The 25,514-nt window shown below is 53.6% G+C and overlaps 11 protein-coding genes across 11 annotated transcripts; 6 read left to right on the top strand and 5 right to left on the bottom strand.

Moving 5' to 3' along the window:
• Positions 1-195: 195 nt before the first annotated feature.
• On the top strand, positions 196-1,042 carry N656DRAFT_771274 (guanylate kinase; the record flags this gene model as incomplete). The annotated part of the gene is made up of 4 exons (XM_064813846.1): positions 196-339; positions 409-548; positions 624-921; positions 977-1,042. The coding sequence occupies 4 exons, from the start codon at positions 196-198 to the stop codon at positions 1,040-1,042; spliced, it is 648 nt and encodes a 215-aa protein (XP_064666678.1).
• Positions 1,043-1,920: 878 nt separating this feature from the next.
• N656DRAFT_716620 (general substrate transporter) lies at positions 1,921-3,620 on the top strand (the record flags this gene model as incomplete). The annotated part of the gene is made up of 3 exons (XM_064812147.1): positions 1,921-2,125; positions 2,183-3,170; positions 3,227-3,620. The coding sequence occupies 3 exons, from the start codon at positions 1,921-1,923 to the stop codon at positions 3,618-3,620; spliced, it is 1,587 nt and encodes a 528-aa protein (XP_064666679.1).
• On the bottom strand, positions 3,583-5,013 carry N656DRAFT_783408 (TATA-box binding protein). Its single transcript, XM_064815953.1, has 3 exons — positions 4,747-5,013; positions 3,726-4,680; positions 3,583-3,640 (listed from the first exon to the last, which is right to left on the bottom strand). Exon 2 carries the CDS (start codon positions 4,671-4,673, stop codon positions 4,041-4,043), a length of 633 nt encoding a protein of 210 aa, XP_064666680.1. The 5' UTR covers positions 4,674-4,680; positions 4,747-5,013; the 3' UTR covers positions 3,583-3,640; positions 3,726-4,040.
• A 655-nt stretch (positions 5,014-5,668) lies between these two features.
• Positions 5,669-6,397, top strand: N656DRAFT_357687 (uncharacterized protein). The gene has a single exon (XM_064809364.1). The coding sequence runs from the start codon at positions 5,872-5,874 to the stop codon at positions 6,310-6,312; it is 441 nt and encodes a 146-aa protein (XP_064666681.1). The 5' UTR covers positions 5,669-5,871; the 3' UTR covers positions 6,313-6,397.
• Positions 6,398-7,378: 981 nt separating this feature from the next.
• Positions 7,379-9,976, bottom strand: N656DRAFT_783409 (FAD-binding domain-containing protein). Its single transcript, XM_064815954.1, has 2 exons — positions 9,528-9,976; positions 7,379-9,406 (listed from the first exon to the last, which is right to left on the bottom strand). The coding sequence occupies exons 1-2, from the start codon at positions 9,534-9,536 to the stop codon at positions 7,631-7,633; spliced, it is 1,785 nt and encodes a 594-aa protein (XP_064666682.1). The 5' UTR covers positions 9,537-9,976; the 3' UTR covers positions 7,379-7,630.
• Positions 9,977-10,572: 596 nt separating this feature from the next.
• Positions 10,573-11,412, bottom strand: N656DRAFT_771278 (alpha/beta-hydrolase; the record flags this gene model as incomplete). The annotated part of the gene is made up of 1 exon (XM_064813847.1): positions 10,573-11,412. One exon carries the CDS (start codon positions 11,410-11,412, stop codon positions 10,573-10,575), a length of 840 nt encoding a protein of 279 aa, XP_064666683.1.
• Positions 11,413-13,227: 1,815 nt separating this feature from the next.
• On the bottom strand, positions 13,228-15,863 carry N656DRAFT_357539 (uncharacterized protein). Its single transcript, XM_064809363.1, has 3 exons — positions 13,812-15,863; positions 13,498-13,735; positions 13,228-13,446 (listed from the first exon to the last, which is right to left on the bottom strand). The coding sequence occupies exons 1-2, from the start codon at positions 15,620-15,622 to the stop codon at positions 13,696-13,698; spliced, it is 1,851 nt and encodes a 616-aa protein (XP_064666684.1). The 5' UTR covers positions 15,623-15,863; the 3' UTR covers positions 13,228-13,446; positions 13,498-13,695.
• Positions 15,864-16,346: 483 nt separating this feature from the next.
• On the top strand, positions 16,347-17,041 carry N656DRAFT_792075 (UPF0057-domain-containing protein; the record flags this gene model as incomplete). Its single annotated transcript, XM_064817036.1, has 3 exons — positions 16,347-16,404; positions 16,528-16,595; positions 16,667-17,041. 3 exons carry the CDS (start codon positions 16,347-16,349, stop codon positions 17,039-17,041), a joined length of 501 nt encoding a protein of 166 aa, XP_064666685.1.
• Positions 17,042-17,382: 341 nt separating this feature from the next.
• Positions 17,383-19,489, bottom strand: N656DRAFT_357536 (uncharacterized protein). The gene is made up of 3 exons (XM_064809362.1): positions 19,115-19,489; positions 18,653-19,037; positions 17,383-18,601 (listed from the first exon to the last, which is right to left on the bottom strand). Exons 1-3 carry the CDS (start codon positions 19,290-19,292, stop codon positions 17,746-17,748), a joined length of 1,419 nt encoding a protein of 472 aa, XP_064666686.1. The 5' UTR covers positions 19,293-19,489; the 3' UTR covers positions 17,383-17,745.
• A 1,686-nt stretch (positions 19,490-21,175) lies between these two features.
• On the top strand, positions 21,176-23,002 carry N656DRAFT_357456 (SAICAR synthase-like protein). The gene is made up of 4 exons (XM_064809361.1): positions 21,176-21,554; positions 21,612-21,899; positions 21,951-22,665; positions 22,770-23,002. Exons 1-3 carry the CDS (start codon positions 21,324-21,326, stop codon positions 22,515-22,517), a joined length of 1,086 nt encoding a protein of 361 aa, XP_064666687.1. The 5' UTR covers positions 21,176-21,323; the 3' UTR covers positions 22,518-22,665; positions 22,770-23,002.
• Positions 23,003-23,156: 154 nt separating this feature from the next.
• N656DRAFT_783416 (uncharacterized protein) lies at positions 23,157-25,062 on the top strand. The gene is made up of 4 exons (XM_064815955.1): positions 23,157-23,303; positions 23,410-24,211; positions 24,267-24,533; positions 24,589-25,062. Exons 1-4 carry the CDS (start codon positions 23,268-23,270, stop codon positions 24,855-24,857), a joined length of 1,374 nt encoding a protein of 457 aa, XP_064666688.1. The 5' UTR covers positions 23,157-23,267; the 3' UTR covers positions 24,858-25,062.
• Positions 25,063-25,514: the final 452 nt, after the last annotated feature.

Consider the following 25,514-nt stretch of genomic DNA (forward strand, 5'->3'; position numbering starts at 1 on the left):
ATCCAGTAAGTGTATTCTCCAAGTACACAGTACCTTTGACCCCTGAACTGAACAATCCCGAGGAAGTGGGTCAGCCCCGCTGCTTCAAGGTCCCCGTCGCCAATTTTCCAACCGCGACTGACCGTTTATCGAGAGATGCGCCGTCCTCTGTTTGCTTCCCTCCAAGTCTTTCGCTCGGTTCCGTTTGTCCATAAAATGGCGCCTGGTGAGCCATCCTCTCCTACGTTTCCCGATCGTAACTTTGCGCTAAGTCTTACAGTCATTCGTGATTCCCGTCCCATCGTTATCTCTGGTCCTTCAGGGGTTGGCAAAGGCACACTCTACAAGCTCCTCTTCCAAGTAGGCCGCTCGCTACTCTCTGCCTCTCACCCTGGCTTCGATTTCGATTGTCTCTGACGCTCCAAGCAGAGACATCCCGACACGTTCACTCTCTCCGTCTCGCACACGACCCGTGGCCCGCGCCCCGGCGAGCAGGATGGCGTCGACTATCATTTCGTCACGCGGGAGGCCTTCCTTGAGCTGAAGGCCAAGAATGGCTTCGTGGAGAAGTATGGAACGGCCGGATCATAGAACCTGTCGCTGGAATTCTGGATGGCTTGTTGTTGACAACGCGGGTGTTGCAGTGCCGAGTTCAGCGGCAACCTCTACGGCACATCAAAAGCCACGATCGAGGAACAGAGCGCCAAGGGAAAGATTGTCGTTCTGGATATCGAAGTGGAAGGCGTGAAGCAGGTTCGGGCATCTGGTTTTCCCGCCCGCTATGTGTTCATCGCCCCGCCATCCGAGGAAGAATTGGAGAAGCGCCTCCGGGGGCGCGGGACAGAAACTGAGGCCTCGATCCAGAAGCGGCTGCAGCGGGCAAAGGCCGAGTTGGATTACTCTAAAGTTCCGGGCGTGCATGACAGGATTATCGTCAACGATGTGAGTCGCTTGTCCTGCTTCGCAAGGCACATTCTTTGGTATCTAACCGGCCCAGGATTTGGAAACTGCATACAAGGAGCTTGAGGACTTCGTCTTCGCACCCCCACCAGCTGACGCTTAGATCTGCATGAAGTTTTGTTCGCTCCAGACCCATTCGTGAGATACCATCGTAGAAGATTCGTTACTTGACGCCGTCTTGTTATCTCTATCTGCTGATTCATCGATCTGTACGAAGGTTGGGAATTTGGGATACACCTGTACCCCAAGGTTCGGCTGAACCGGAGTGACAGGGCGACATTGATGAGACTAGATGATCCTTGGCGAGCCCTCAGCAGTGGTCTTATGCGCCGCATCCAGTGCCCAACTGGTCAGTTTGTCGATATGTCGGCCTTGTCACAGCGAATTCTGGGTTCCAACGACCGAGCCAGCTCACCGTCCCTGCGGTGTAAAGCCCAGCGGCGTGTGCCCAGATGGCTGGATTTGCTCGGCAAACAATCTGAACGGTGCCTGAGCTTCAGCGTCCACGATCAAACGTATGTTCCTGGGCCTCCTCTGCAACGTCCATTGGAGCGCATTTCTCCACCTGCTCTGTGAGACAGCAGAACCATGGTGCAACCTGACAAGCCCGTCTCGGGGTTGTCTCGCCCGGCGTGTCCGTCGCCCGAGTCCTCGATCCCGAGAATTCGGATCTTCCCCGCAGCTATTGTTCACCGAGACCCCGCATCCGTCGGAGGAAGCAACTCCAAACAGAACTGGTGATTTAGGCGAGCCGCAGAGCCGCAGACAGCAGCGCAGATTATTCGCTGGAGCAACTCGGCATGCTTGTAATTGGCAAGTCCTTCCTGATTCTTTAGCAACCCAAGAGACGGGTATGTAAAGATCTAAGAGGCAGGTGCTTACACGGCATCTGTCAATAAAAACCAACTCCCATTCTCGAACGAATGTGGCCGGCCTTTGGCACAATGCCAATGACCAACGACTTATCATCAATCAGAAATAATGGCCATAATCGGTGCGAAAGAGGAGCACGTCGACCCGCGGTTGACGCGCATTGCGAAGGCTGACAAGAAGCCGTGGTATAAAAAGACAAATCTGCGATTCTTGTACCTCATTCTTGTTCCCACTGGGCTGGGAGTGGAATGGACGTCTGGCTTCGACTCGTCCATGATGAACAGTCTGCAAGCCGTCAAGTCGTGGTCAGATTGTCTGTGAGCGTCCGGCCCTGCGTAAGAAGTCAGGAGCTAACTCCGGCCGAATCCAGATTTTGGCAACCCAACCTCTGGGCGCCTCGGCCTCCTCAACGCCATGTACTCGCTCGGAGCACTCATGGCGATCCCGTTCATCCCTACGGTCAGCCAGTATCTCGGCCGGCGTCGGACTATCCTCTTTGCGTCCCTTATCATGTGCATGGGCGCAGGGTTGCAGGCGGGGGCCTACAATTCAGACATGTTCCTCGCCTCTCGCTGGGTGCTTGGCTTCGGGATTCCCTTCGCGATAGTCAATGCATCGTCCATGATCGGAGAGTTGTCGTATGCCAATGAACGCCCGGTTATGACATCGTTGTTCAACGCCTCCTGGTTTGTCGGCGCCATCGTCGCCGCAGGGACCACCTACGGCACGTTTCAGATGACCAGCACCTGGGCCTGGCGCCTCCCAAGCCTTCTCCAACTCGTCCCAAGTTTCTTTCAGATTGCGTTCATGTATTGGTGTCCCGAGTCGCCCCGCTGGCTGGTTTCGCAGGATCGTGGAGACGAAGCGTTCGCCATTCTGCAAAAGTACCACAGTGAGGGTGCTGACGGCGACGAGTTTGTGAGGCTCGAATACGCACAGATTCAGTCAACCATTGCGCTAGAGAAGGAGCTGGCGAAGTCATTCGTCTGGGCTGATGTTGTTCGCGATCCACCCATGCGGCGTCGTTTCACGATTGCTGCCATTGTGGGTTTCTTCACCCAGTGGAGCGGGAACGGGCTCCTGAGCTTCTACATGAAGCAAATCCTGGGCCTTGTGGGTATCACGGATAACAGGACGGTGCAGCAAATCATCCTGAGCAACACGTGCTGGGGCCTCATCAATGCCGTTCCAATTGCGCTCATTGCGCCGCGGTTCCCCCGGAGGAAAATGTTTCTGACATGTACCATTGGCACCGCGGTGGTTTATGTTGTCTGGACCATCTCGAGTGCTCGTTCGGTGATTGAGAACTCGTCCAGGGCGGCGATTCCGGTGCTGGTGTTTATTTTTGTCTACTCCCCGTGAGGAACTGCCTGCCATGCCGTCTGCGAAGATCTGGGAGCTGACCGAGTACAAGGTTCTATAACATCGGCTGGAATGCCCTCGCTTACACCTACATGGTCGAGTTATTCCCCTATCAGCAACGCGCCAAAGGCATCTCGGTCGAGCAGCTCACCGTTCGATTTGCCGTCTTCTTCAACACATACGTCAACCCAATTGCCCTTGATGCCATTGGGTGGAGGTATTATATTGTGTATTGTGTCTGGATCCTGGTCGAGATTGCCACCGTGTATTGGTTGTTCCCCGAGACGCATAACCGCACGCTCGAAGAGCTCAGCTTCATTTTCGAGGGCAAGGCTGTGCAAGAGAAAGTGGAGCGGAATGTGGACAAGGCACTGCATGTTGAGATGGAGCCCGTTCAGAGAGCGTCATCAAAAAGAGAAGTGGAAACCACGGAGCTCAGGGTGTGAGTGGTTGCTAGTTAAGGTAGGTAGGTGTTGCCGTTGTCCAAGAGAGGTACACATTGCGGGAAGAGTAACACGCCTCCAACTAATGAGATACCATCTTTAACACAGGTAGAAGGAAAGAAGCACTACGCATACACATCATCTCCACCGGCCAGGGCTATTCTCACCGCCTCAGGCATTCAACCTTGGAAGCGTGTTAACAAAATTCCAAGTTAGGTGGCAGACTTGATGCTCAATTTGTAACTTCCCAGCCTACATTCGCCTACCTTACACGCCTTTGGGATCCTTGTGTTTCTGCCTTGTACCTGCCCAAAGACATGGTGCATCACGCACCTACTGAATTAAACGATCTGCGGCCTTGCCTGGTACAGGAGGTACTTACCGTTCACTTCTTGCCATTCCTCACCGTCCCTCCCGAGTCCTTCACCTTTCTGTCTGCGAGGATTTACCCTTGCTGCTACTCGTAACCTCCAACTTGAAATCCAACAGCATCGGATACAGATTCGCAAAGGCGTGAAACACCGCACCCTCCGTTTTTGCGCCTGTGAGCACCACTTTTCCGTTAGCAAACACCAAGCATACAACGCGGGGGGTCACCATCCTGAAGACCAGGCCCGGGAAGATTTCGGGCTCGTACTTGGCGCTATCGTGCGCCTTGTGTGCCAGGCCCTCGAGGCGGATGAAGAAGCCGCACGAAGCGGACCCGACAAAGTTCTGGACTTTGAAGTCCTTGAACTTTGTGTTGAAACCGCACTTTTGGATGGCTCGGGCGTGACGTCGGCCGGCGAAGCGCGCCTGCTCCTCGGACTTGGCGCCCGTGATGACGACCCTGCCCGAAGCAAAGACGAGGGTCGTCGTGCGCGGTTCTTTGATACGCATGATCAGCGCGTGGAACTTGGTGCGGTTGTACTCAACATTGCGAGCCTGCTGCGAGATGAGTTTCAGGTCCAAGCGGCAGTCGAGGTTGACGGTCGCTACGACGTTCTGGAGGCTCGGTCTGGGCCAGTCTGGCTTGTATCGATCTTGCCAGGGAATTTGTTGGTCTTGTTCCGACATGGTCGGGGTATAAGGGGAGTTTTATCACCGTTGTTTCCTGTTTGCTTAGGTGTGTTGCTTTCTAACTCTTAAGTTTTCAGCGAAGGGACCGGTTCGAGCATGAGCACCTTCCGGTTCGTATCGAGATAGCGTTTACCAAAGACGGGATTTAACGGCTGGAAGTTCGTTTCAATACTTTATATACGGTCACAAGAGGTGGATGGAACGAGACTATATCTCGGTGCATGGAACAAAGACGACGCCGGAAGCTATCCTTTCCGGGTGTACTGGTCGTAAGAATGTCTTAGACAAAGCTACCATACTGAAACAATGTATATTGTCTCTAGACGGCTCAACCCAAGAGACAAAGACCACTCAGTTGAAGTGCTTGAACACCAGGCTTGTTCGTGTCTGTCACTGTTCAATTTGTAGCCAACAGCAAAATACTCTAGATCTAGTAGCATTGATCGTGGTCAGACATCACGAGCACGGATATGAAGTCAAGGAAGGATCAAATAGCACATCCGTGTGTTTTCATCCTTCCTCGTCACCCCTTGAATGCAGTTTGGGGGCTCTCGCTCCTCTTTGGTCCCAAATATCGAAGGCATGACATTGCAGTATCAGCTAGGTGGAAGCTGGATCAGCTTGTAAGGACGTTGGAAGATTTCTACTGGGATCGGGATGCCTAACACTGGCCTGCTTTGCTGTCATTGACGGGTTGGTCAAGGACTCATGGGCTGGTTCCTGTTTAGACAGCCTCAATCAAGCTCAGTGCACGCTGGACCATACCAACCTGAGAACCTCTGCCAAACAGCAATCTAGACGAACTCAAGCTGTTCAGTTCAACGATTTGGCAGATTGACTACCTACTGTAGTCGAAGTCATCCTTCTTCGTCGCCATGAGTTCGCACTGTAGGCTCTGTAGCGCTCGGTGGCCGAAGTTGTGCCATAAGGTTTGGAACTTTGGAATAAGGTTTGGAAAGTTTGCCACCAGCATGTGATTCCCCAAGTATAAGAGGGCGAGCGCGTTACGTGTCCAACTTCCTCTCTTCTTCCCATTTACATCCAACTGGCTTTTACAGAACTGAGAACACTGCTGATTGTCTTCTGCGCTCGCGTCTCGAATCCATCTCGCGTTCTCTCAAGGAGCAAATTAAGCAAGAAGCAAGAACTTCAAGGTTCACAAAAGACACAGTGACAAACTACACAAACTAGAAACATGCCGTCGATCGCGTCTTTCTTTTGGATTCGCGGTGCCGTCAGGCCGCAGACTTCAGATGGCGATTCCAAGAAGACCAAAGTGAAGCGCCGTCGCATCCTGTTCATGGATAAAACTGGTTTCCGCGACTTCTTGCGGCGCTATACTTCTTTCCATTCCAACGCGAAGGGCGCGCGACGGTCTGGGGCTGCATTGGCAGATGTGCCTGATTTGCCAAGTCTGCCCATCTACCAAACCTTCACTTCCATAGACCACAGTATTAACCACGTAGTATCAACAGGGGGGGAAAGAGCTCAGATGAACCATGCAACGAGCCTGGCTAGCGCATCATCCGCAGCCGAAAAGCCCGCAGTCAATGACAGAGCGGTCGAGCTTGCAGAGGTTTATCGTTCTATCCTTCCCGACTTTGGTGAAGTTGGTAGCTGCCGGCTGGTGAGTTGACAAAGGCTCGCTTGTCAGAGCCCATGTCACTCACAGACAGTCCAGCGACCAGGTGCTGCACACAAACCACTTCTCCGGCCATCAACGTGGACTGATGTCACATCCTCCACGACCGCCGTCGAGTGTGGAAACAGAGCACGTAGAGGCTCCCTGGTCGCGCTGAGATTATCAATGCCAACAGTGCAGGATATCCATCTCCAAGCACAAACGCCAACAACAATGGCTGCATGGACAGAACGTCCACCATCAATACCACTCGCTCAAGTAGATGTTGAGCCTACCAAATACCCGCGCCATTTCATGAGCAGCGTAATCAAGCCGCGCAACCAGTCCCGCTTGTCCCAGGTATCTTTTTCTTCGCTACCAAAGCCGTCAATGTCATTCAGACTCGGCTTGGGCAATCACCGCACAAGCAATTCCATTAGCTTGCGGATCTGGGCTGAGCTGTTGATGGACGAGCTCACCAAGGCGCTGGCCCCGGGAGAGAGCAACGCGGGAGATGAGCGCCACGCGGCCAAGCTCCGGGTGCTACTGCTTATTAAATTATACGAGAATGTTTTGGAGAGCTGTCGGAAGGAGATGAACCACTTAGAGATGATGAGACTTGAACAAGGTGGTGATATTGAAAGCAATGGTGTCGAAGCTGGAGAAGTTGATGAAGATCGAGAAGACGAAGACGAAAGCGACGATGAAAGAATGTGTCACGTGCAAGAAACAATGACGATCTTGGAGAACTGGTTGGAGGTCTTGACTAAGGTTTATGAGGAGAATTTCGGGAAGGATTGATGATGGTCAGAGAGCATGAGGACGGTGAAAGGGAAGGTGATGACTGGAGGAAAGTTGGAAAGCGTTGCTTTTGGAAACGGTTTCGAATTGGGGCACTTTTTGGTCTTTGTTTGTGATGGGCGTTTGGGTTTGTTGTTGATGGACTTTTGTTCTTTGTTTTTGATGGGCTTTTGTTTTTGATGGAATGGCAATGGATGGTCATGGAAGGGTAGTCCACCTCTGGGAGGTTTGGACAATATAGCGTTTGATTTTCACTTCAACACCATGGTTCCTGCTGTGACTCATGTGTTACTTTTGGGCCGTAATACCCATTTCCTCCCCTGGCTCGATCTGAACCACAAATTGCGTCTGAGGATCACTCATGATGAGAAAGGAACGGAGACTGGCCCACCCCCATGACATAGCCTAAAAGCAAGAGCGAAGCACTGCGACTACTACCTGTAGGCAAGGTTGAGTAAGTCCTTAGATACCTGAAAGTAAAGAGCGACCGTTTCCTGCGCACGATGTAGGGTATCCAACCAAACTCCTCCCTTCACATACTGATCCCGAGTCTGTCGGTGAACCGATTATTGAACATACCCGTGGTGTTTAGGCCCTTATAGACCTCCAACCATCGATCGAAATCCGGATACCACGCCCTGACGTCTTCCTTGGTTACAAAGTCCAAGTCAAGTCCCCAATGGACCCTCACAGAGGTCTCATCCCTCGTACAAACCGTCTCCTTCACCCTCTTGGCTAACTCCTTCCCCGTATCCAAACCCACCAGCATTGCCAACTCGATCGTACACGTCATCCTCCCTGCCTGAGGCGCCAGATAACCCTCACTGGCCGCGACGAACCTGATGCCCAGCGGGCCGGCCATGTACCAACGTTCCCTTTCCGCCAAGCCCTCAAACACCTCAAGGAGGGCATCGATCGTCGGTACGCAGCGCGATGCCTCACAATGCAGCTCCATGGCAACCGCTTTGATCTCGTTGGCCGTTCCCAGCGTGAAGACGTTGAAGCTCTTGTCGACGTAGATATCTGCGCGGCCGTCACCGTCGCCGTCATGTCCCGCCACCGTCATGATAGCCTGGTCAATGGCCAGAGGAGAGAGGAACGGAAATTTGCGCAAGATGGCCACAAGATCCGGCGTCCGCTCAACCGCGATCTGCTGCAGCAAGTTCGACAACCAGTCCTGCCGCTGCCCAACCTGCGGATGATGTGTCCCCGGCAGCCGCGTCCGCGAGACGGTCACGCACGCGTGGCGGAACCATCGTTTATACGGGTTGAGGATCAGCTCAAAGTGGTCTGGCTTGGAGACCAGAGTTGGTGGAGCGGTTGACCAAGCGGCTGGGGAAAGCGATTTCTTGATGTCCGACCATGTCGTCGATGCGCGCTGTTCTCGGATTGAGTACGCCGGTGTAACCTCGAGGATATACGCGAAGATAACGCCCAGACAGCCCAGGGAAGTGTGGGCAGTACGATACCAGGCATCGGACTGAATAAGGGTGATAGGGACAGTATCCAGGCCGCCGGTGAACTTGGAGGGGTCGGTGATGCCTGCTCCGGGCTCGATCTGGTAGACCGTGCCGGACTCGGATACGAGGATGATTGCGTGGGCGAAGCTGGCAAGGGGCCCGAACGTTATTCCTGAGCCATGGGTTCCGGTTGAAAGGGTCCCGGAGATGGTCTGGCCGTCGTAACCACCCATGTTGATGAGGGCAAGCCCGCGATTGTCGAGTTCAACCTTGAGGTTCTTGACAGTGATGCCTGCTTGGACATAAAGGAGCGTGTTTCCTTCTTCCTTCACAGCCCCATCTCGAAGAAGTTGGGCATCGACAGCCCGAACGTCGTTGAGAAGAATTGGGTTTACAAGAACAGCGTCATCCGTAGTCGCAACGTCCGAGAAGCTGTGTCCGGAGCCAACCGCGCGAACTCGCTGTCCGAGTTGACGCGCTTCGTTGACGACATCGACAACGTCCTGGAGGGACTGGGGTTTGACCTTTTTCAGGGGTGTGCATCCCTGTTCGCCGATGCTATTGACCCAGTCTCCGTCTTCGCTCGACACGGAGCCAGCCAGGGCTGGCTTCTTTGCTGATGGGGACGTTGTGCTCGCCTCTTCTTTGACGACGCTGAATATAGCCCTAGGCTGCGATCCTATTGCTTCCTCCACCTGCTTCTGCTTTTCCTCTTCATCATCGTTTGTCTCAAGAGAGCGGAGCACTCTCTGCACTACCTGCCGAATGCTGTCACTAGATGAGTCGCGATCTACCTCTTGGCCCCGAGCCTTCCCAGCAGGCCTTTTCTTCCTGAAGCAACAGAGCAGCTTCAACATAATGGTATCGATACTTGAGCTATACCGTCGCCTGACGCCATCTCCAGGTTCGGTGCGAATTATCATAGGATTTAATTTGGGGATGATTAGATCGGGGCTGAACCCGACCAACCCGCCACATGATGGATGTCGCAAGCCATCCTGCAAGCCATCACACCCTTTTCCGGTTCGGGACTTGCAAACTCGGCGTTTGTCCTTCAGCCGGTAGGCTCTGACCACCATCAATGCCGTTTTGTGGAACACTCTGGGCTGTGCTGACGGGTGCTAAAGGATGTGTGGACTGGGTGCCTATTGCCGTCTTACTTGTTGGTTCTATCGTAAGAGGATTCACGGACTGCAGATTTGATAGCGGAAATCGAAAGCGTGCAAACACTGAGGCCCAAGAAGACATCATATTCATAACCCTTATAGCAAGCGTCATAGGGAACACATCGTACAATAGCGACAATATCAAGGGTCATGAGGTACCGGCGAGAATCGACTGTGGATAGGTGAGTTAGACTTTGATTTGGGACATATCAAGCTTGGCGGACACGGCAAGGGAAAGCTTGAGTCGTTCTGGATTGGCCAAAGGCGCCAACTCGGATCCGAGTACTGTATCTGCTTCGAGGGAAGAGAAACCTCACCTGCTAGGCCAATCGAATGAAAATGAAGCATTGTCATAAACACTGAGGGTCGTCAAGACGGGTACGCTGTATGCTAGCACCGCGCTTTGATGGCCAAGATCCTTGCTTCCTTTCCGAGTCCTTTCGTTTGTTTTCAATTCTCCTTTCCTTCCCCATTTCTCTCTTTGGTTCTTCCCTTACCCCCTTTCCAGCTTCCCCCACTTGGAAGATCATTCATAACGATTCTGAGAGCCTAGAGCTTCCCAATTTGCGTTGATGTTAGCCTAACTCCTTTTAGCAAGCATTTTTAGGAGCGAGGAACCTGGGTTTTCGCCGTTGACGCCGCTGGCACAATGATCTGATCTGGTCGATGATGATCACAGACGACCAACAGCGTTCAGACGCAGTCTCATTAACACTGCAGGAGCCCGTCGGTTGTGTACCTTAATCATCCAGGTTGGATGGATTCAATAAAGCTGTATAGTGATATACATACAGAACCAAATTTGCACGCAATCCATCTTACCATCGCTCTCTATGTCTAGCCACCCCTCAGGACAAGTCCATCACCCCCGATGGCGCTGCTGCCATAGGCTGGGTGTTTCCAACAACCCTCTCCAGAAAGTCCACCGCATCATCCATCCCATCCGGGTCTTTAAACCAGTGGCCGCCGACCGGATACTCCTTCCACTCAACGTTGGCCCCAAACTCTCTCAAAATATCCCTCAGCCTCCGTCCATTCTCGATCAAGACCAGCGGATCATCCACACAATGCTCCAATAACATGGGCGTGGCCCTGAGCACCCCGTCGTCGCCCGGTCCTGGCGCGCCCTGCAAGCCCAGCACCTCCCTCATGCCCTGCAACCCCCTGCCGGCAAACGGACAGCGACAGCAGAAACCCATAAACGCCGCCAGCCTCCCGCCGGCCTCGGGGGACACGCTCAAGTTGAAAAGCGTGTGCACGCTTGTGGCGGCGCCCATGCTGATCCCGGCCAAGACGACGCGGTCGAAGCGGCCACCGAGCTGGGCCGCCTCGCGCGCGATCAGGTCGCGGATCATTGGAACCATCTCGCGCAGCCCTTCGGCCTGCAGCTCCTCGCGGTCGGCGAAATCGCGCACGTTCCACACGTCGAACCACTGCGGCCATGATTCGGGTTTGCGGAAGGCGTGCTGCCCGACTGATGCTGCTACTACGCGCACGGGGGCCTGCGGGAACACCCACTTGAATGATGGGAAGGCGTGCCCCAGGTTGCGGCCCCGCGAGTCCCGCCAGTTGGACAGCGCGCGCGTGAAGGACTTGATGTTGTCGCCGCGGCCGTGCAGGAAGATGACGGTGTGCGAGTGTGGTTGCGAGGGGGGGAAGGTGATTTCCTCGAGGGGTTTTGCGGACATCTTTGGCTTTGAAGGAATCTGGAATCGGATGTTAAGGAGGCAAGGTGACCATGAGTGGCTGGAAATTGGGAGAATGAGAGATGAGGCTTGTGGTCTGTGAGTCGGTATTTGGTACTGGCGAATTGACTGCTGAACGGTGAGCCTGGTCTGAATGCCGTCGGGCAACTTGAAACTAACGAGAGTGGATATGCGGCTTCCAGCGGTTGTGATTGCTGTTGCATTTGGCGTTGCCCGTTCAGTTGCAGGCGGCTAATCCATGCTGCTCGATCGTGTCGTTGTGCCACAATTAGGCATGCCGCTGCGCGACAATCTAAAGTAGGCTTGAAATTATTGACAGCTGCCAACACTCGATCCCAAGGTCGAAGCCGAAATGGTTGTTAAGGGGTATCATTTGATGTCTTTTGGTCCAACTCTAATTGTCCAACGAATACCTAGCTAGGAACCTAGGACTAGAATTCCGTGCCCTGGATGCCATCTCATGCTAAGTACCTCGTGGATCAACCCGGACGAACCTGAACTGAGAGAAGCGCCGGTGAACCATTCAGCCCCAGGTACCGCCACCTCCACCTGACCTGCCGGCTCTGCGCTGGGCGCTCAACCGCCAATCATCCTCCCCGCCATACTTGTTATACAACGGCTGGATCCTCTCGGCCTTCTTTCTCTTGGACAGTTTATCTGTCGGCGCCACCTTGAAGAATGTTGGTGCTGCTTCGACAAGCCACTTCGGTTCAATGCTTGTAGTGAAATGCATGTACTCGCGCGTGGTCAAGACCAGCGTGTGGTAGATGACCCACTCAGCATGCTTGCCAAACAGCGCCGAGCTCGGGTGTAGGTAGACAGGTGTGCCTTCAATAAGAGTTTTGTATCCCTCCTGCGGATCCTTGCGTGCAGCGTTACGGAAGAAACCGCTGCACAGAGCCTGCCGGATCTTGTCCGTATCCCGTCCGCAACTGATAATCGGGTGGCGATGGCGCTCCATAATCCGGACAATCTGGGTACGCACATCCTTGGCTCGCCGCATGGAGCGTGCCTGAATGAAGTTCTCGAAGCACCACGGGTTCGAGTATCCATTATTCTTCCAAGAATTGTATACGTTCAGCAGCGTGAGGTGGTCCCCGGAAGGGTCGTGGAACTTGGCTTTCTTCTGGTCGGCCTGGGTCTGCTTCTCCTTCGGTCGATAGAAAATCTGTAGAAGATTGAGCATCGAGACGATTGTTACCATCTCATCCGAGCAGCCCTTCTCGACAGAGGCAATCAGCACCTTGGCAAGCGGCGGATCCATGGGGAAGTCGGCCATTTTTCTTCCAAGCCGCGTCAGTAGTCCTTCATCATCCAATGCTTCCAGTGCATACAGCTCCTCGAGTGCGGTAAGCATGGTATTGACCGGTGGTGGCTAAAATAGAGTCAGTAAGCGCGAGGTTTTTGGGGAAGGGGCCATGACTACTAACATCCATGAAGTCAAAGCGGAGCAGGTCGTTGATGCCCATAGCCTTCAGTAGGAGAATCGTGGTGGAGAGGTTTTGACGCTGAATCTCTGGAATGGTGGTCGGAAGCATTTCGGACTGGTAAGCCGCTTCAGTGTATAGGCGGAAGCATTTGCCCGGTCCGGTTCGCCCGGCCCGCCCAGCCCGCTGATTCGCCTGAGCCTGAGAGATAGGGGTAACAACCAGCGAATCCATACCGAGCTTCGGGTCATATGCGTTCTGCTTGACAAAGCCAGGATCGACAACATAGTAAATGTGGTCGATCGTGATGGACGTCTCGGCAATATTTGTGGCAATGACGACTTTGCGGCTACCAGGTGGCGCTGGATCAAAGATTCTGCTCTGCATCTCGCTGGGAAGTGCAGAATAAACCGGCAGGATGATAAGCTCTGGCACGTTTGGCCCTAGTGCCTTCATTCGCTCATATAAGATTTCGCACGCTGTGTCGATTTCTTCTTGGCCTGTCAAGAAGAGAAGAATGTCGCCCATCGGTTCACTCAGGTGAATCTGCATCACCGTCGTCAAAGCAGCATCAAGATAATCCGATTCACTGCACAAGTCAGCCATACGCTAGAAGCAAAAGGCGGCGAGCAGAGCTTACGGTTCTCGAGAATAGAGAATCTCGACAGGGTAAGTCCGTCCTGGAATCGTAAAAATGGGGCACTGGTTGAAGTACTCGCTAAACTTGTCGGCGTCCAAGGTAGCGCTTGTCACAATAACTTTCAGGTCGCTCCGCTTTTTCATGGTCTTCTTCAGAAGCGCGAACAGCACATCCGTGGCGATGGTCCGTTCGTGGGCCTCATCCAGCATGATGACTGAATATCGCGTGAGATCGGGGTCTATCAAGATCTCTCGTTGTAACCTATGCAAAGTTAGTGACTTCGACAAAGCATGATGACACGAGGAGCAACCTACATTCCGTCCGTCATATACTTTATCTTAGTTGCTGGACTAGTACAATCCTCGAACCGAATGGTGTAGCCAACCTCCTGGCCGAGTTGACACCCGACCTCCTCAGACACACGCTTGGCAACGGAAACGGCAGCTACTCGACGGGGCTGCGTGCACCCAATAATGCCAGTATTTGTGAAGCCAGCCTCTGCCAGATATTGTGTGAGCTGCGTGGTCTTGCCTGAACCGGTCTCGCCGACCACAATGAGAATCTGGTTCTCTTTAACCGCCTGGATAAGCTGCTCTCTGAACGCATACACTGGCAAGGACTCCCGCTGCTCTTTTATAGTCATGTTGGTCCGCTTGCCGAGAGACTGGTCTTTGGGTGCAACGGCCTTCTTCCACTCAGGGACAGCATCTGGCGCCCCCTGTGATGCTTGGGCTCGTTTTCTCAGGTCGCTGGCAAACTGGCGGGTCTCTGGATTGGCCATAGGGTCTTGCCATTGGGATGACAAGTCAACCTTGACATTTTCCTGCTGAGATTCTGCTTCTTGTTGCCGTATTTCCTTCCTCTCCTTGGCTAAGTTGGCTCCTGCCATGGCAGCACGATTCAATGAGCCATCCGGCGCCTTCACGACTCGGATAGGCGAGAGCTCGAGAGATTGCTTGGTCTGACCCGCCAAGAATGGGGGCTCTTCGTCGCGGATTTCGATATCAATGTCTTCTTCCAGCTCCATCTGCGCCTCGCCCCGGAGCGTTGCGTTGTATTCTTCCTCAAGATCCGGGTAGTCGGAGGCCTTTGCAATCCCGGCGGCGATCATCTGACGGATCTCCCACCTCTCTGGCGAGGTCAGCCGCTTCTTCTGCTTTCTAGCAGCCGCAGACGCCTGGAAGGAACCGTCGTTGCCATTGTTCAGTTCGCCCGCGCCCTTCCTCCCGCTACCCAGAGCCTCCATGTTGGCACCGGATCCTATCCTCAACTGCGGGGCGAGGTCCATTCCTGTCTCCTGATCGACATCCTTCATGGAGAGGCCTATGCGGTTGCCCTCAATCTTGATCACTTTGACCTTGACTTCCTGGCCTTTAGAAACCACATCGGACGGATGATCGACTCGTTGCCCGAATGCCGACACATGGACCAATCCATCTATCTTACCCCTCACGCCATGCAGATTCACAAACGCGCCAAAATCCTTGACACCGGTGACATGGCCGTCGTAGACTTTGTAAAGCTGGGGCGTGTCGTCCAGTTCCTGGGCCGGTGGTCGGCGGAAATCGTCGTCGTCCTCGTAGCGACCGCTCTTCCGTCGTCCCCGCGGAGGGGATCTTGATCTTGATCTGGATCTGGATCGATATCTCTCTTTACGCTTGCGCCTCGAATCGTCTCGGTAGTCGTCCGGGGTTCGGCTGCGCTTTCGGGTTGACGGTTCCTTGCCGGGTCCCTTGGGTTCCAGACTCTCCAGTAATGCCAGGGTATCGTCGATGGCAGTTGCCTCCTTGTCAGGGATCGCAAGTCCCTTGAACACGCTGGTCTTTTCCTCGACTGATCGACCGGGCTTCTCGTCATCCTCCTTGTGGTCCCCGCCGTTCTGTTTCCGTTTGAACTTTGGATGCATAGTCTGGACAAGGCGATCGATACTTTCTACCAAGCTTGGGGGGAAGTCGGCCCCGACGGCGGCCAGCTTGGCCTTAAAATCCGCAAAGCTAGCGCATTCGAGCCGTTGGGCGATGACGAACTCGGCAAGCGTCTTCTCGCTGATGCCGATGTGGTTCTGCAATTCCGATGTGACTTTCGACACAAGGGAAAGCAGCTCGAGAGACTCCAAATCGTCCATCTTATCGATTTGGTGTTGAATACACCCAGGTCCGGGGCGGCGAGAAAAGGGCCGAAAGGCCAGGTCAAATGGTTGACTTTTGCGGTTGTCGAGTTCAAATCTGGTAGATGCAGCAGTATGCCTCGACAGCGGAAGTTATGCCACTGGATCAAGCCGCCACAGCTCAATTCTGCCGGGGATTTTGCGACCGCCTTTCCGGCTCCACAGCAGCACAGCTGAGCTAACGGTCCCGCCAAGCCACTAACTCAGTTCGAGCCCAGTTAGCCTCCACTTACCTAGGACGGTGCTCGAGCGACGAGATCGCTTGGGGATGTGGACATTTCGTTCTGCGGTGCCGACCGACACTGACACTGCATAATGATTCAGGAAGCAGCATCTCGTGGGTATCAGCGAGGGTGAAATGTTGGAATATTCCGAATATTGCTAGGGCTCTTTGTATACACTTACGACCCAGAATAGCATTCAATCCTGACCCTGGAGGCATGCGTTCCGCAGGCTCCAGACCGACCTGGAGCGTTCATGCACAGCATTACGCAAGCCACTTCTTGGCGCCTGTCAGCTGTCAGCCTGGCTGTAAGAGGGACCCATTCTTGCATCACTGGTCCCGTGGTGCATCAGTTGACAGACGTTCTCCTCGATCCTCCATAACATCTCCCTTTCCACACTTCGAACACCAACAGACTTTGTCGCCCAGTTTCACCTCATCGTCGACAATCTCGCCGCCATGTGCTCAACCGATATTTTTCTCGGTCTTCTGGCCGTCCTCTTCCCGCCATTGCCAGGTTCGTAACCCCGCGAGCACCCCGCCTTCAACCCTTGGCTGGCTGCCTGCTTGCGCTCACGCAATGCCATCACCGATTTGACTGAGGATCATCCGACTAACATTCTGGTCTGCTCACCCTCAGTCTGGGTAAAGCGCGGTCTCTGCTCTGCCGATTCAATCATCAACATCCTCCTCTTCATCCTCGGCTATGTACGTCTTCCAGTCGCCCAGGGTCGAGTCCGTCCCGCAGCCCCATGCCTAACTAACAACCCATCTCACAGATCCCCGGCCTCCTCCACGCTTGGTACATAATCGCGAAATACCCCGAGCCGCCCTACGACTACGACTACGAGGCGGTCCCGGGTGCAGAGCAAGGGCGCATCTACGTGTTTGTTGCCGGCCAACCGCCGCAGCAGCAGCAGGGCTTCGCCCAGCCAAAGCCCGGGGCGCAGAGTCCCATGAACTACGGCACGACTTCCTCTCAGGGCGGGTCCGCCTCGGCAAGCGCAGCAGCACCATCCCAGCACTACCAGCAGCAGCAGCAAGAGCAGGGCACTACCAACGCTGCTGAGGCAGGGCCCAGCGACGGTGGGGCTCCTCCGCCGAGCTACGCACAGGTCGTGGCCGGCGACCATAAGGTTCAGACGCAGGACTAATGGAGATATTTCTGAAGCACTTGCTGTGGCTTTGGGACGAAGGCAAGCGGTGATCCGTTGGTAAGCCGGGGAGTTTTGTGACAGCGTGTTAGGCGGAATGATGGGGTCCCATACGCGCAACTGGGTTGGTCGGTTTGAAATTTGCTTTGTGATAATTTACGATGAGGGCGGGTAACCGGAGGTTTGGGCATTGATGAGGCGTTGGGCAACGCCGGGATCTCACGCTTTGTGTACGATGTTGGAACGGATGCATTTGCTGATTGCTCGGATGATTGAGCGGCTATGGCGGTTGGGCACACTGCTTCGTTGCTTGGAACCAACATGTTGTGGTACTTCTTCGGAAGCACTCAGGAATAATTACGTGACTTTTCTAGTTCTATGTCACTCATTCAGATCCTTTTCCGGCTCTTGCACGGCCGAGGTCTAGCCCAACACAAGTACGAATGATGGAAGCTCGCAAGAGTGCCACCAGTGAAACGGACGCAGAGCCTAAGGTAGGGTATCTGCATTCTGACGGCAATAACTGAAGATAACTCGACCTGGGAGGACTCTAAGAAACGGGGTCGATTCAGCTAGCCAGCTCCATACCTAGATACCTTCATTTAGGTGTAAGGTATCTGCCCAACGACGCCGGCCTCCCAGCCCCTGTATCTCATTGATGACCCCAACCGCAACCAAAGAACGCCCGCAACCAGCCTCATCCTTTACTCATCATCACCGCCATCCGGAATCCCATCCAAGAGGTTCCCGCTACCGTCAAAGTCGTGAAAACTTGGCGCCGGACGAGGATTGAGCACAGGCTCCTTGAACTGGAGCATCAGTTCCTGCGGTAAGAAGACGTAGAAACTCGGTTTGACGCTCTTGATTTCCTCGATGAATCTAAGGCCGATATAGCCGAAAGTGCCGACTCGCATGGTCAGCTTCATTCCCACGTTCAAGAGTTTCAGGATTTCCTCCTCCAGCACGAAGCACGACTCGCCCAAGTACTCTTCGGGAATCGAATCTACCATGGTATTCTCCCAACCGTCTCGGATAACGACTGGGCGCGCAGTAAAGGTTCCGCAAGGCTTGATGTCGGGATATTCGGAAAGGTACCTGTTGATAGATATGTACTTCGCTCGAGCGACAACATCTGGAAAGTTGATCTTGCAGACCTCGAAGGACAGCGCAATTGTCTTTGTAACGGTCGGCTTGTAGTCGGTTGGAAGAGTCTTGTTCCCGAGTATAATAGCCAGGGTGGCTCCCTGGCTGAGTTGGGCATACTTGCGGTCAGCAGCCATTCTAGCTTGATTGCCAGAAACAATTCTTTCCTCTCCCGTCTTGCAGTAGACTATGCTGACTGCGGTATTGAAGTCTCCGGGCAGCAGGTCAGAAAGTTTCCAGATAGCAGGCATCTCATGTAGAGCCTTTTTGCAGACAAGCTGTGCACCCATGACGTCGGCGTGATACTCAGGACAGACGTCGTGCATGTCGACATACTTGAGGAAGTTGAGAACAACCTCGACGCCCATTTGGTAGTATTTGGTATCCGACCCAGCCATTGTTGGGAGGTGTTCAGACCTAAGCATGTTAGCGTCCGGTGTCTCAGAAAGGCAGATGGTAGAACCTCACAAGAATCCTGCAGCAACGCCCGTGAAGTCGACGTCCCAATGCTCGGGGTGGTTGGGGTTGTAGAAGCGAGAGGCGAGATTCCCATCGCCACCGCGTTGAATCACATCATCAGCTGTTATCTCTCGGACTGTTGCTTTGCTGGCATCCTTCAGGACATCATTGTCCAGAGCTCGCGTGCCCTGGAACTGGCGCACCGTGGCATCGACCCCACCAAGAGTGAGATACTTGGAGAACAGATTTTCACGCTCTGGGCCCAGACGGCGACGAGCACGGTACCGCTGGATACACTCCTCGATGCGGTCGACGAAGGGGCGGTGCGGTGCGTAAATAACCTCCTGCTCCTCAATGTGCTCGGCTGGTGTTATGGGAGGGTCGCAGTAGTACTCTAGCTTGCATAAGCCACTGCGAACAGTTGCGAGCAATGTCGAGATCGAAGCCTCTCAATTAGATGGGAAGACTCACCCTCGAATCCAGTGATTTTCTTCTTGGCGCTGCGGCTTTTCTTTTTCTTTTTCTTGCCTTCCTGCGCCTTGTCATCTTGCAGTTGGATCTTGCCCATATCAAGATTCTCGGGCAGGTCTTCGTTCGGCGGGTCGCCCTGCAAATCCTCCGCAGCGCCAGCCATTGGAGGGGACGACATCCTTGCAGATGCTGCCAAAGAAGTGAGTTTAGTCTGGTAAGTCAGATGTGATTCCGGGTTGCTGTGATAGTTAGCCTGAAGGCAGTGGGTGCTCAATTTGGAACTTGGGCAAAGGCAGGTCGACTGCCAATCCAAGAGGATCAGTCTGGTAAACGTGGTTTGCTGCAGCTTGAAGAGGGCGAACCAAGATTTGTTTGTCAGTGTTCCCTACCCGAAATTGTGCGTTTGCTGTAGGAAACAAGAAAGAAATTTGAGAGCAAGTCAAACTGCCCCCAGTAGAAACATAGAGGAAGGAGCCACCCATTCATGAATTGAACCGAACAGAATCTCTGTAGTACTTTATGACGTTGGATCTTTCATCTAATCTGAGTCCTTCCACTCCAATCACCTCAGAATGATGCTGTTCACTCTTCGTACAACGATGGTCAGTCATGCGGTGGATGGTTCACACGAGCCTTGGTCCCAAAATGGAGTCGCCCGTCACGCACAGATGCTGGGCTGGCGAGCAATTAGGAGCCGCAATGTCCAGATCCTGAAGATGGAAGCGCCTTGCTGTTCCCCTTATCCGCAGAAGAGTTCCCAACGCGAAAACCTACTGGGTGAGACAATAGCAGTTGGGACAAACGGTCCAGCACCGTTGGGAAAAGCCACGCTCATACACCGCTGATTGGAAATACCGGCCAACGATCTCCCTCAGCACCAACAGTTGCTCTCGGGCGACAAGGGACAGACATATCGGGCGGAGCCATTCACACCAGGAGAGGAATCTGTAGAGTTAGCAGTAGATCTCTGCAGCTTTTACAGTCTTGGAAGGGTACTTTACCTAGCAACTCGTAATCTAGTGTCGCATGCGAAACACTGTATCACGTCAGAAACTGTACAAGACACATAAAGACAACGCTTTGCCATGTCCTTCGTAAGCAGAAAACTGTCTAACACTTAATCACAAATCCCTCAAGTCACTGGCCGGATCTCGCATAGGAACTTGGGTATCGATGCCCACCTCGCATCCGGCCACCCAACAAGCGCCGGCCAGTAATCGAAGGCCTACTCGATTACGAAGTTTAAGAGAACGAAAAATGTCCGGGCGGTATCCGAGGGAGATGCTGCAGTCAGCGAGAAATTTGCATGAAGTGCAGTTCCAATGAAGTGAAGGGGAGAGCGAGGCAGAATGGGCAACCGTGGCTGTGATATGCTTCCAGAGTGCTTTTTAACTTTTCCGTCTGACCAAAAAGGTCAGAGTACCGGAGCAAACGAAGAATGTGCCTGTATGTACTCTGTAGTGCGCCTTGCGCGGGTGTTGCCGCCGCCACCCCAGCACCGCTGGGTTGCGAGCGGACGACCCAAGATTCAGCCCCAACACTTGCATGGGGCAGTGACGACAACCCAAGAGAGCCCTCCCGTTCCGCCCTGACGGCCTCGCCCCACAAACTGGGTACTTGAGGGTGTCCCATTGGCTGCCCTTGGCCCAAGGCTTTGAGCACGACCGATCTTGGCATTGCGAGTGCGGAGTCGACGGGGAGATCCCTTTCGCCTTCTGCAGCCTGCTCCGCCCCAATGTCGCGAATGCCGACTCAACCATCTCATCTACGAACCTCCTGTCTGCTGAAAATCCCATGGTCTCCCATCTCTTAACCACGCTACCATGGTCGCCCATTCTCTGACCACGTTAGTCCTGTGGTTTCAGATCTAGTTGAGCGGTTATTCTCCTGGCGGTTAACGCGTTTTTCGTTGGTTCCACGCAGATGCAAGCCCTCATCGTGACCGGAAACCTCTTGTCTCTTAGTATAAGTTGCGCGTCGACCTCCAAGCCGCCGCCAAAAAACTTAATCGGTTTTCCCGTAACTTTCTTGGGACATCTTTGCGACTCACGACTTGTCAATGGCCGTCAAAAACATGCCGGGCACAAGAGAACTTCCAAACCACGCGGATCTCCAGCCATATAATTTCGCGGTTGCGGGACAGTAAGTTCTGCGTCACCATCCCTGTGGATGGATTTCAGATGGTAACCATGTCGGTAGTGATGGAACCATGTGCGACCCTGATGGCGAGCTTTTCATCAAGCCCTGTGTACAGCAGGAGATCGACTTTTACGAAACTGCCTTCAAGGAACACCCGAACTTTGCTGAGCTGATGCCTGTTTATCTCGGCACCCTGTCACTCAATGACGCAACCGACGTCGACTCTGTCGACGAGCAGCTTCCGGCTGTCAACGAACTCCTGAGCAAGGAGGTCAAGGACCAAGCGGTGCTCATGGCAAAGGTAGCTGCGGTCGATGCGGCAGCAGAAAACGTGCAGTCCGAAGTTGTTGATTGGCAGCCGAACCAGAATAGGAAAATCGTCACGAACAAGTCAGTTGTCTTAGAGAACGCGGCGTATGGCTTCAAGCGACCCAACATCCTAGACGCGAAGCTCGGCCGGCGCTTATGGGCCGATGATGCACCCATGGCAAAGCGGCGACGGTTTGACAAAATCAGTGAAACGAGCACAAATGGGTCACACGGCTTTCGGATCGCGGGCATGCGCATATACAAGGGCTCTGATAACCCGGACGAGCTGGACTCCGAGGGCTACAAAGTCTACGACAAGGACTATGGCAGGCTAGAGGTAAACCAGGACAATGTCGTGCAAGAGCTCCGGAAGTTTATCTTCAATGAGAGGGCAGGTATCGACGAGGATCTTGGGAGGGCCATTGCTCAGGCTTTCCTCGAAGATCTCAGGAGGGTTGAGCAAGTCCTCGCCAGCGAGGAGACCAGGATGTACTCGGCAAGCCTGCTATTTACGTTCGAGGGGGATGGCGAGGCGCTGCGGGCCGCCATCGAGAAGGCGGCCCCTAGCTCGTCGAGCTCGGAGCAAGAGGGGAAGAAGGAACAGGTCAGAGATATCAAAACTACCCCCAGCACGTCGCGCGTTGACAGTGGCATCGCGATGGACGGCAACGGCGAGATCATTCTAACACAACAGAAGGACGGGGCTGTTGATGCGCGGCTGCTTTCTGGCCCTATCCAAGGAAATGTTGATCTAATGGCCCTTGCGGGGGACATTGGGATGGACGACGAGGAAGACGAGGAAGACGAGGAAGAATTTTCAGATTTTCCGCGGATTTACTCCCTCAAGTTGATCGATTTTGCGCACGCCAGTTGGGTGCCTGGGCAGGGCCCGGACGAGAACAGCTTACTCGGCGTTCGAAGTCTGATCAAGGTCTTCGAGGAGCTAGCCCACTAGGTCATTTACGAGTTGACGAACTTCTTATTTCCCCTCGTTGGTGGAGTTCCACCCCTGATATGGGCATCATGATACGTTATGAGCTGCGGAGTTGGAGGATTGCTTGTATTGGAATGTTTAGAACAATACCCCTGTCTTGGACACTCATGTATGTAGCTCACCGTTAAATAGAACTTATGCTTTTCCCATGCGTCTTGCTCTTCCAGAGTTCCGCTAAAAAGCTGAAAACGTTCTGACGTTGTAAGGCATTAGTTATCCTTATAGCTTCAGGTTGTCGTGATGTGTTCTGCGCTTGAGATGAGGACCGGTATACCGTACCGAGGGCAAAGGCCCCAGCCAACCGTAGCGAATCTGGGCGTACATAATCTACACATGGACAAATAGTAGAGTTCCCATCAGGGACTTCTGGAGAAGGAAGATAAGAACATTCGCCCACGTTATTTACTAGCATGAAAGACCCCAGTGTTGTGGTTACTTCAGTTAGGTTAGGTAGTTTAGTTCCAACTTGAAGTCGAACTGTACTGAACATACAGTACAGTACACTAAAATACACTGTAAAATTGGTACTAGTGGTATTATTACGGTACGTTACATTTTTTGTTATCAATATGCACTGGACTGTAACAACATCTACCGTCCCAACTTCACTTCATGTGATAGTACCTGCTTAAGCTTAAACGCTTCAGAGTTCAGACAGACACCGAATTCACACGCGAGCCCTGAGCCAGTCAAACAGATGCGTTAGACAAAATGTCTATTCCGGGTTTAGGCGAGATTGCGCCTCAGGTATGCATTTCTTCCATGATCAAGATTCGTCTCTGCTTTTCGATGCCCCGCGAATAGCTCCATAAAACAAGTCAAAGAATGCTCCTAGCTAACCCGTCCTCCCCAGCCCAGCCCTTCGACGACTCGCACAATCACCCTCCGCCCATTCTGGGAGTGGCGTTTCCAGGTCCCGCGCAGTTCATCTGGTCCCGGCGTGTCGGTGCGCCTCCTGAGCGGGACTGCCGAGCGAGACGGCACTGAGCTAGCCCTCAACCACAACTACACCTTTGCCCGCACCAAGTCCAAAATTCTCACCTACACAGGCTGCTCACTCGAAGTGAGCGGCGAAGTCGAAGACTATGTCGCACAGTGCGCTGCGCCCGAGGACACGCCGATGCTGAGCTACCTCAACCTCCATTTTACCCTGCAGACTCAACGGAGGAGCAGCAGTGGCGGGCGGGGACGAGGACCGAGGGTCATGATTTGCGGTCCGCACAATACGGGGAAAACCACGCTTGCCAGGACGCTCGCGGCACTTGCCACGCGCATGGGTGAGCAGCCGCTCGTGGCCAACGTCGATCCGAGAGAAGGGCTGTTGTCGCTGCCGGGGACGGTCAGCGCGGCCGTCTTCGGGACCATAATGGATGTGGAGGAGCCGACGGGCGGGTTTGGGGTCAGCAGCACGCCCTGCAGTGGGCCTAGTCTCGTGCCCGTCAAGCTTCCCATGGTGTATTACTATGGGAGGGAGAAGGTCGAGGAGGATATGCCGTTGTGGAAAGATCTTGTTACGAAGCTGGCTAGCTCGGTACGCGCCAAGCTATCGTCGGATGATGCAGTGCGGTCTGGTGGGCTGGTGCTGGACACACCCGCTGTAACCGCGGTGAAAGGGGAGGTTGAGATCCTGCTGCATGCTGTGCGGGAGTTTGCGGGTATGTCTCTCAAAGCAGTGTGCTTGTTATGGATGCCGGCTGACTTCGTTGCAAGTGAACATTGTTGTCGTCCTTGGCTCGGCTGGGCTGAATGCTTCGCTACAAACTATTCTGGAGAACGAGAAGACGACCTACGGGGAACCAATCACGGTTGTCCTCTTGGACAAATCTGACGGGGTTGCGGAGCGAGACAGAGATTTCATGAAGTTCCTCCGAGAAGCTGCTATCAAAGAGTACTTCTTCGGCGACTCGAAGAGAACGCTGAGCCCGTTTACACAATCCGTGGGTTTCGATGATGTGGTTATTTTCAAGGCACCCGATGGTAACAGTCCTGCCCACCACAACCATGGAGTTGTGCCACGCTAACCTCCAGGCAGAACCCGATCTCTACAATTCTCACCAAACCCTCGAATCTGCGGAGATAACAGCCGAGATGTCTCACTGGACATTGGCAGTCATGAATGCCTCCGTGAATGACCCACCGGAGACAATACAACAAGCACCGGTGTTGGGATTTGTGGCAGTTGCGGATGTTGACGAAGATAGAAGGCGGCTCAAGATCCTTTCTCCGGTCAGCGGCAGATTAGGGAATCGGCCCCTGGTATGGGGCCGCTGGCCCGAACCATACATCAACCTGCTCGGTTAGAAGGTCTTGGTTGCTTCGGGCGTCATGGGTTGTTGCTGCATTTTCCAATGCACATTTGCGTTTTACACTTCGGCGTCGAGGCGTTAGTTGAAGGCGGGACAGGATACCAAAAACAAGAGCCGGTCTACGGATAGACAGGCTCGGCATTGCCGAAGCAAGGAGGCCTATCATGGCAAGTAGAAAATGTTTGAGGAAAAAGGAAGACAATTATTGTCGTAAAACTGATCGTGCCATCCGCGCAAATTATGGTTGTGACAGGTTCAATGATTGGTGCCGTTCCTTGCCCGGCGACCCCAGCGTACCAAACTCTCGGGACACCCGGAACCGGGCCGGACTCCCAAGACCCAGACATATATCATGTCCAAGGGGGTTCTCACACTTCGCGTCGTTTCGCCTCGTCCACACAATAATACATGGTAAAAGCACCGACAACAAGCATTAGTTCATTCAGAGACAAATGTAGAAGTTAAATTCGTTTTCCTTTGCTTGATCACTTTTCTCACGTCGAGCTCCAAATTATCGTTACGCTTATGCTTATTCTCAGACATCCCTCAGCTTCAGATTTTTAATGAAGGGCTGCTGTATATCCACAGTATTCGATAAAGCTCCCTTCCGGAACCCGGAGGCCTGTACGGATACGGGTGTCAAACTTGCGCT

This window comes from Canariomyces notabilis, assembly GCF_033297395.1.
Source record: "Canariomyces notabilis strain CBS 508.74 unplaced genomic scaffold N656scaffold_27, whole genome shotgun sequence".
Classification (NCBI taxonomy): Eukaryota; Fungi; Ascomycota; class Sordariomycetes; order Sordariales; family Chaetomiaceae; genus Canariomyces; species Canariomyces notabilis.